Here is a 10,375-nt window from a genome sequence, read left to right on the forward strand (position 1 = left end):
CCTAAACAATGTTTATCGAATTTTCTTTGTTTTTTAGCTCATAAAATGAGCTATCCTCATGAAACAAGCCCATCTGAGTAATGCCAGCTACCTTGAGAAGTTATAGCGTATCATGGACACTCAGCTCACTGATTCTCTATTCCATCGTCTTCAGGTCATTCAACTTGCCTTTAAGGTGAAATTCCGTGGTGCTGGGAATGAGTTCTTGACTCAAGAAATTGGGCATACTTTCCCATTCTTTGGAACAATTATAAATGCGTAATATTCACTCGGTGATGATTGATTCCTTCAGGTTAAGCTCTATGTGAAAGCATTAAAGGTAATGTACCTAGAGCAAGGGCTGATTCCTTGTTAGAGACGATTTCATATTTGGAGGATTTCATATCTACGGATCCGCTACCAGTATATTGTGGCTACACCAATAATTTTAAATACTAACAGTTATCTGAAATTTTAGTGTCTAATAAAATAAAGATTAATTTCAACAAATTTTTATTATTTTGTTACATTGATTACTGCCACTGCAATAAATAGAATCAGTCGAATATAAATACAGTTATTGGCTTAAGCTTGGAGAGAAGCTAGTGTGTAATATCTCTGGTGTAACTGAGGGTACTGGAACATGGCCTCATTGATTACAGATGAGTTACAATATGAATGTTCCTTTAGCCATAGACAGGAGGAGGTGGGGTGTAGACTGGAGTAGGAGGCTTGACCGCACCCTCGTACTTCACCTCGGCAATATAACCACCTTCACCATCGACAGTGTAAGTCACCTTCTGCACACGACCGTCAGGAAGTAACACATAGTAGCTACCCTCAGTGTGAGGTCCATCACGGGTTTCCTCATGACCGAAGTCGTTGCCGGATTCGTCGTCCTTCACTAACCATTTAAAGTTGTACTTTGCAGGAGGCTGAAATTACAAACACACATGAATATATATTACGTCTACAGATATATTTTTTCATTAATGTTAATGTTAAAATTTATAATTTTGCATGAAAAGAATTTTAGAAAACTTACCTAACCTTATTATAACAAGCACAATTTATTTTAGCCTGATCCATCTAAATATATTTTAGACACGTTTATAGTAATTTAATACTAAACACACACAGTTAAATATATTTTTTTTCGTTAGGTTCAGAATGATTTTTGCGAAATTATTGCGTTCATAAATTTTCGCTTGTCCTATATGGCAAGATGAGCGTTGCTATTTAAGCCAAGATCGCAAGTTTTACATAATCGGCACGACATATATATATATATATATATATATATATATTATATATAAATATATATATATATATATATATATATATATATATATATATATATTTATATATAAACACTTATCTCTGGCTGAAGGAGACTCGAACCTACGAACCTTGGAACAAGGTACGCAGTGCTATACCATTATCACCACACTGGACCAATACCTTGGCGCCTAGCTCGCGCTAGACTTTGATCCAAGGCAGCCAGCTTTCAGGGAGAAGGCTTACAGCTTTTCATCTCATCCCCTGCATGCATCACCCTTACTAGAGATAATAACAATGCAAGGAATTCGCAAGAACAGGCGAAATATATACAAACACTGATCACTGGCTGAAGGAGACTCGAACGTACGAACCTTGGAACAAGGTACGCAGTGCTACACCATTCTCACCACACTTGACCAATACCTTGGCTATATATATATATATATATATATATATATATATATATATATATATATATATATATATATATATATATATATATATATATATATATATATATATATATATATATATATATATATATATATATATATATAATAATAAGATTATAGTAAACAGGTGATTTCAGAATATGCAAAACAACATCTGTGAAAGAATATAGAAATTCCTAACGCTTGGAATTTCTATAATCTTTCACAGTGGTTGTTTTGCATATATATATATATATATATATATATATATATATATATATATATATATATATATATATATATATATATATATATATATATATATATATATAATATATATCGATGTATCTCATGCGTCTTTCACACATGAACGTAACAACAGAAAAACACAATACTCTGACCACACACCATTGACTCATTTTGTTACATATTTCTGTTTTGTGACACGTACCAATGATACTATCTTGTTGTTACTTACCTCTGGAGGGCTAGGTGGGCCATATGTTGGAGGTGGAGGTGGAGGTGGGGGTGGAGGTGGTGGGGGAGGCAGAGCATAGCCTGGGGTGGGGGCCTTGTCTGGTAGGGGATTAGCATGAGCTACAGCGACCACAACAAAAGAGGCAACGATTATAACCTGCAAAAAAAAAAAATTACTCACACAATATGTATGAAAATTTCTTCAGCATTTTATGCGCATTATCACTTTGTATTAAGAACCAAAGACATCAGATACGAAGTTTGTGTTGATGAGTACAACAACGCTTTTATCTAATCCAGAAAGACCAACACAGATCAGTTGCTGTACCTTGAAAGCCATGTTGGAAGACTAAGGTTTGAACTGATGCCCAGCGAGGGATGCTGTCTCTTTATATACCCCAGGATCAACACAAAACCTTGAGATGGGAAAGAAGCATTGCATCCTTTGTGACGGTTTATGCAATGTTATAGGATGGATAGAGTTAACAATAATAGCATTGTTTTCCTATGGTTCTCACCCAGGAAGCCTCGTTTATACCATACTACAACATTAAATAAAGTTAACAAAAATTGCCGTTAAAAAAATCCAATAAGTTCTTGTTGACAAGGACTTACGGCAAGAGGACGACTGGCTGCTAGGTAGACACTACCTCTCACTCACGTTCAGGCTACTCCATCCTCGGATCAGCATGCGACCTCCAAAACTCAGTCAAGCTCAAGATGAGACAGACGTTTGTGTAAGTCTCCTTACCGCCACTGTTCTAGCATAGGAAAAGTGCATTGAATATGTATAAAAGTCTAGACGTGCTGGAGGGTTCATCCTGGGGGACAACTGCAGAAAAGCAAATGTATGAGAAAACTGAAGATCTACTGAAATGATTGAAGCTTTGGGTAAAAGATTTCTGTGGAATCAGATGTTTCTAAAAATTATAATTATTTAAATGTATTAGGACAGAAGTTCCATATATTTAGTTTTTATTATTGCAACTATGCATTTATTTTATGGGACAAATTAAGGGAGAACTGTAATGTAGGTAACAGTGCTTGATGACTGTTAAAGGTGTAATTCACTTGTTAAGATACAAGGACTCTAACTTACATACCACCTGGTCACCACTGTGTTACATTATTAATGCATTTTAATATTATTATTCTTATTCTAGTTATTTTTATCATTTGTTTGTCGACAAGTATTTTTATTTCTTTGTTCTGCAATCATTTAGCTAATAATTCCCTTCCCCTCATTTTTATGCTCTTCTACTTTTCTTTGCCTAATTCTCAATCCTTCCTTTTATATACGTTATTCAAGGTGCCAGCCTTCTCTCCTTGTTCCTTTCATTATTATTTTCGACAAAAACTCCAAACCTTCTCGGTCCTCTGTCTAGTGCTTGTAATATGTTCTTTAAAGTACAGTCTGTGAATGAATATTTACTAAGTTTTCTGTCGTTATGATATCCTTTGATAATATGTAAGATGGTTTCTCTAGGTCATTAGATACAGTCTGCTCACAAACTGGAAAAACCCATTATTTTCTTTTTACTGGTGTTGTGACCTTTGCTGCTACTTGGTCATCTCCTTTTGTACATTGCGTCATTCTGCCCCTTGCGGGGCGCGTTCTTCCTTGCAGTCTGGTGACTCACCTATAGTTCCAGCGACAACTTCTTACATCGCCCCTTCTTTAAGGAAGCTGCATTCTGGTGAAGAAGAGGATTGGTCGGGTTTGCATTCGGTTGATTCATTCTTCCGATCTGAATACGGTTTAAGTGCTGTCATCTGACAAGCGCCACTTACCCCCAAAACATGTAAGAGCGTTGGTAGCTCGTTTCATCCTCTACCCCGAAAAAACGTCTAAACAAAACTTTTTCGAGAGGGATAAATATATGGAGAAGAAAAGCAAGTAATTAAAGGCAACTCAAAATTCGATAATTCTTGAACAGTTGAACCTTCTGTTAGGCCTCTTATGGTCGACCAGCTCCTAACATTTCAGTTTAAAGGAACGTCCGTTTGATGCTTCCACTGTTAAGAGCAGATCGAGCAGGTCACTTTACAAGAAATCAGTTTCAAGTGTATTAGGTAATCCCAGGACTTTGACTTTTGGGGTTTAGGACTCAATCCAATTAACCAAACATCGATATTTACATTTTGCCACCTGTTATAATCAGGTACCTCTGGGCTCCTCCATATAGCCTGTAAACTTGCAGGGAAAACAGAAATCCGTATTGAGAATTAGACCACCTTACTTCATTACTATTTCATTCTTTTCCCAGTATTCTCTCAGAAAGTTAAAACAGAACCGGTGATTATGAACCTTTTCTCTGCCCAAGAACTGTCTCTTATACCCTTAAGGTTTTCCGGGATATATATAGGAAGATTATGATTGTATTGTTGATGTAGTTCTAGGAGGATCAAAAGGTACCATGTCCTGATCCAGCGACTTTCAGGAGAATTCTTTCAACCTAGTGAAGAATTCTTGATTAAATTAATTGGAGCTACGCTTCACTTCCTTCGGTCTAACCTCATTACTCGATGTTCCCAAGGCGTAGCATGGCCTCATCAGGTTTAATGATTCTCTGTGAATATAATGATAATTTTGAAAGCATTGCTTGCGGTTTCAACACCAGTTTTTACCTTTGTCAGTATCATATATCACTGAAATTATTTTGCTCAGGTGAGTCTCTGGTGATATGGTATCATTCTCACTCTTAAAGTCTTCTTATTTGTGGCCTGTACAGTCTTTTTTCATATTAAGCTGTATTCGGTAACCGGTCGTCTCTCTCCTTTCCTTTTGTTTTTAACTTACACTTAATGAATACAAATTCCAATAATCACTCCAACAGTCTTTCCAGCGCCAATGAAATCCATCTCTAGATACATCTTTAAACATGATTGTTCAGTGATATATATATATATATATATATATATATATATATATATATATATATATATATATATATATATATATATATATATATATATATATATATATATATAAACTCAATTACCCCTGGCATGTTACATACATACAATATATCAGAAACAGATCATCAGTCCAAGCTAAGTGGACTGAGCGAAGAAACAGACTCGTTCATCGATACCATGCCTAACCCTTCTAGGGTAGGGTAGGTGCCTGAGCCCGAGCCTTTAGCTCAGTGGTTCCCAAACTTTTTCAGCTTGTTACCCAATTTAACATGCCACATAAAGCATGTTACCCCTTTCACAAAATGTTGTTATTATTGATATATATGGCTAAATTAAAACACTTGAGATATTTTCTTTTATTTATTGTATTTGAACATTGTGCATCTCTAATGACTATTACCAAAGATGTCAAGAACATCAGTGGGATGGATGGAGTTGCATACTTGAAGCTAGTTTAGGAATTCTTGGCTTCATACCAGCTTATGTCTACCTCGGCTGATGCTCACAGATAAACTGACAGTGTGAAATAGAGGCAGCCTCAGGAAGTGAGTGACGCGTACTGGACAGGTCGATCTGGGCTACTGAGTGACTTTTGTCCTGAAGCATACTTGTCAAAATACTTTTGGGTTTCCACACACTTAGCTATATATTTCTTCTTTTCTAATACTGTATATTAGTTTTTGATGTTTATTGTTATTTGGTTTAACTTTATTACTTACTTATAATAGGTTTACTTTACAACTTTATATACTAAGACAAAGTTAACAATAATCCTCATACCGGGTACCGCATTGTTTTCTTGATTTTCAGAATTCATAACTTTTTTTCTGTCATCCCTCCATTACCCCCCAAAAATGGTTAAATTACCCCCAGGGGGTAATTTACCCCCAGTTTGGGAACCACTGCAAGTTTAGCTCATAAGACTGTCATTCCCATTTGCTCCCTTGGGGCGGGGATGGCAGACCAGAGAGGCCTAGCTTGTGGCTAGGCCTGGGGACAGTTGGTCCCAAAGATGAGGAGGTACTTGTGCCTCCTCCCATGGGAGACTTAGGTCTCAGACACTTCCTAAAGAGGGAGCCAAGGCCGCGCCACCACTTGGAAAAGGCCCGGGCCGGGAGAATACCGGCTAATCTTTAATAATAATAATAATAACAGACTCGTTCAGGGATTAATGGACGGGCGGACGTAATGGAGGATGAACGTCAGAGACCCTTTGACCCCTGTGAAAGGGTCTCTGGTACTTTGAGGGATTTCTTGGACTCTCTGAAACAAGCAACACCACTCGCATCAGTGTCAGAATATGCTTTCAACTTCTGGGCCTTCCTTAGTAACATGGTGACTCCATTCTGTCACTGCCTGCCATCGGTCTGGTTAGTTAAGCTTTCTGTTGTGATGAAGGTGAGGCTGTGGAGAGATTTCGCATTATATCGTTGACCTCTTCGTGTTTTCGTTTATTTTTCTTGATCGACGTCATATGAGACCATTGAAGATAAATTAATATTCTGATTAACCTGTTTTTAGTGATGTCAGGGGCGGCTAGACAGAGGGCTGCATCAATGTGAATGTAGGTAAGTGCCCAGGGTGAGATTAGAAATAATCAATATAATATTTCTTGAATGTCGTTTCGCTATTGCTAAGAAGCGAGTTATGTCTTTGCTAGAGGCAATGTCAAAAGTTGTCGAGGATTTCGTTTTCTACTAAACACTATTTCAGGAGTGCTAATGTTTTTTTTTTCTTTTTTTTTTTAGGAGGAGCTCCTTTGATCGAAAAGTCTGCCTGAATATCCTATTATCTAGCGCCTTTATTGAACTATAGTTTTCAAATTCTAAACGACCTTCTAAGTTCAGTTGATGCAATACACAAACATAGGAGTCAGATTAAGCTATTTGTGTTGCTTAATTTCTAGCAACTTTGTTAAATATTTCCTGTAATCCTCTAATGAAAGGTCAACTGCTTCGAAAATATATTTGCCTATAGAATGTTTATCCAGTTCATTTTGTTTTTAGCTCATGAAATAATCCAACATGTCCGTCCGTCATCTTGTGAGAAGTTACAACATATCATGGACACTCAGATCGCTTATTCTCTATTCCATTGTCTTCATGTCATTCATTTCCTTAAAGAGGAATTTCCATGTTGCTCGTAAGAGGCTCTTGACTCAAGGAATTGGACGTACATATACACTCCCATTTCTTGGAACGAACATGGATGAGTAATATTTCCTTGCCGATATTGGCCGCTAGAGGTTAAGCGCTCCGTGAAAGCACTAGTAATATTGTACCTGAAGCAAGGATTGATTCCTTGTTAGAGACGATTTCACATTTGGAAGGAATGAATACCAGTCCCTATAACACTCCCCCCCCCCTCAAGGGAGGTTCCTTGACGCTGGTGAGGGGCTCTTGATCTAGGGAATTGGATCTGTGCTCCAGTTTCCTGAATTGAGCCTGAATGCCTTCCATCCACCCCCTAGGCGCTCTATAATCCCTATGGGTTTAGCGCTACCCCATGATAATAACACTATAACATTTCCCAAGACTTCATATTTGTAGATCCACTACCAAGTATATTGTAGCTACATCAATAATTTTACAGATACAAACAGTTATCAGAAATTTTAGTGTCCATTAAAATAAAGATTAATTTCAACAAATTTTTATTCTTTTCATACATTGATTACTATCATTCCAATAAATAGAATCAGTCGAATATAAATACAGTTATTGACTTCAGCATGGAAAGAAGATGGTGTGTAATATCTCTGGTGTAACTAAGAGTACTGGGACATGGCCTCATTGATTACAGATGAGTTGCAATGTGAATGTTCCTTTAGCCATAGACAGGAGGAGGTGGGGTGTAGACTGGTGCAGGAGGCTTGACCGCACCCTCGTACTTCACCTCGGCAATATAACCGCCTTTACCATCGACAGTGTAAGTCACCTTCTGCACACGACCGTCAGGAAGTAACACATAGTAGCTACCCTCAGTGTGAGGTCCATCACGGGTTTCCTCATGACCGAAGTCGTTGCCGGATTCGTCGTCCTTCACTAACCATTTAAAGTTGTACTTTGCAGGAGGCTGCAATTACAAAGATTCATGAATATATGCATTAAGTGAATCGATGTACCTCATGTGTCTAACACATGAACGTAACAATAAAGAATACAATACTCTGAGCACAAACCATTGATTCATTACATATATATATATATATATATATATATATATATATATATATATATATATATATATATATATATATATATATATATATATATATGTCGTGCCGAATAGGTAAAGCTGACCAATTAGCAAGAACTCGTTTAAAATTAAGTCCTTTCTAAAATTTTCTCTTATACGTTTAAAGATATATTTTTTTTCATTTTTGTTAAGGTAAAAATTAGTAATTTTGTACCAAAAGAACCTTAGAAAACTTACCTAACCTTTTCATAACAAGCACAATTTAATTTAGCCTAATTTAACTAACTATATTTTAGATAAGTTGACAGTAATTTAACAATAAACAAACACAATGAAATATATTTTTCTCGTTAGGTTCAGAATGATTTTTGCGAAATTACTGCATAGACAAATTTTCGCTTTTCTTATTCGGTAAGAAGAGCTTTGCTATTTAAGCCAAAATCGCAAATTTTACCTATTCGGCACGACATATATCATTAACAGAGCTGCGGCTAGCCAGGACTCGATCCTGCGTCGCCATGCAGAGCCCTGTAAGAGCCGGACATAGTACGCATCACCCTATCCACTTTACCACAAATTTGTGGCCGCAGTTCTGTTAATGATTCAATATCACGTATTTCGTGATTTCATTAATATATAAACTGCTCTTGAAGGCTGGTACTCAAAACATGATGAGGTTGAAATTAGCCTCTGAGGCTCCACTACCACGTAGCTTGTTCTCGCACCAGGAAAAACACGCTCAGTTGCACTGAGCGCCTGGTGTTTGAGAATTTTTAGTCCAGTGGATAGTGATTCGTACTTTTCCCTGTTCTCAAAGGGCTGGGCATGGCAACGCAAGATCGAGTCCTGGATAACCGCAGTTCTGTTAATGATTCAAAACCACTTGTTACTCACCTCTGGGGAGCTAGGTGGGCCATATGTTGGAGGTGGAGGTGGAGGCGGGGGTGGAGGTGGAGGGGGAGGCAAGGCATAGCCTGGGGTGGGGGCTTTGTCTGGTAGGGGATTAGGACGAGCTACAGCGACCACAACAAAAGAGGCAACAATTATAACCTGCAAAAGACAAAATAATTGCTTGCACAATATGTATGAAAATCTCCTTAGCGTATTATGCACATCATTATTTTGTATAAGGAATCAAATGCACCAGATATGAAGTTTGAGTGTTGATGAGTACATCAACTTCTTCAAATAAATCAAGAAAGACCAAAACAGTTCACTTGCAGTACCTTGAAAACCATCTTGGAAGACTAAGGTTTGAACTGATGCCCAGCGAGGGATGCTGTCTCTTTATATACCCCAGGATCAACAAACAATGTCATGACGTCACAACCTTGAATTGGGAAAGAAACATTGCATCGTTTGTGACGGTTTATGCAGTATTATAGGATGGATAGAGTTAACAATAATAGCATTGTTTTCCTATTGTTCAAACCCAGGAAACCTCGTTTATACCATGCTACAACATTAAATAAAGTTAACAAAAATTGTCGTTAAAAAAAATCCAATAAGTTCTTGTTGACAAGGGCTTACGGCAAGAGGACGACTGGCTGCTAGGTAGACACTACCTCTCACTCACGTTCAGGCTACTCCATCCTCGGATCAGCATGCGACCTCCAAAACTCAGTCAAGATCAAGATGAGACAGACGTTTGTGTAAGTCTCCTTACCGCCACTGTTCTAGCATAGGAAAAGTGCATTGAATATGTATGAAAGTCTACACCTGCTGGAGGGTTCATCCTGGGGGACAACTGCAGAAAGTGAATGTACAAAAAAACTGAAGATTTACTGAAATGATTGAAGCTTTGGGTAAAAGATTTCTGTGGAATCCGATGTTTCTAAAAATGATAACTTTTTAAATTTATTAGCCAGATGTTCCATAATTCAAGCTTTTATTATAATGATTATTTTGTTTGTTACAGTTATTTCCTAGGCAAAATAAGGGAGAAATATAAAGTAGGTGACACTGCTTGATAACCGTTAAAGGTGCAGTTCACTTGTTATGAACTGGATGCTGCCTTGCTATAGTGATGTTAAAATACGAGGATTCTAGTTTACATACGACCTGGTCACCACTCTGTTACAATATTGATG

At 37.4% G+C, this 10,375-nt stretch overlaps 2 protein-coding genes across 2 annotated transcripts; both read right to left on the reverse strand.

Annotated features, from left to right (window-relative positions):
• Nucleotides 1–525: 525 nt before the first annotated feature.
• LOC138854864 (cuticle protein 21-like) lies at nt 526–4,768 on the reverse strand. Its single transcript, XM_070100232.1, has 3 exons — nt 4,692–4,768; nt 2,170–2,368; nt 526–914 (listed from the first exon to the last, which is right to left on the reverse strand). Exons 1-3 carry the CDS (start codon nt 4,766–4,768, stop codon nt 666–668), a joined length of 525 nt encoding a protein of 174 aa, XP_069956333.1. The 3' UTR covers nt 526–665.
• Nucleotides 4,769–7,768: 3,000 nt separating this feature from the next.
• On the reverse strand, nt 7,769–9,615 carry LOC138854850 (cuticle protein 7-like). The gene is made up of 3 exons (XM_070100206.1): nt 9,512–9,615; nt 9,180–9,335; nt 7,769–8,162 (listed from the first exon to the last, which is right to left on the reverse strand). The coding sequence occupies exons 1-3, from the start codon at nt 9,521–9,523 to the stop codon at nt 7,914–7,916; spliced, it is 417 nt and encodes a 138-aa protein (XP_069956307.1). The 5' UTR covers nt 9,524–9,615; the 3' UTR covers nt 7,769–7,913.
• Nucleotides 9,616–10,375: the final 760 nt, after the last annotated feature.

This window comes from Cherax quadricarinatus, chromosome 72 (genome assembly GCF_038502225.1).
Source record: "Cherax quadricarinatus isolate ZL_2023a chromosome 72, ASM3850222v1, whole genome shotgun sequence".
Classification (NCBI taxonomy): Eukaryota; Metazoa; Arthropoda; class Malacostraca; order Decapoda; family Parastacidae; genus Cherax; species Cherax quadricarinatus.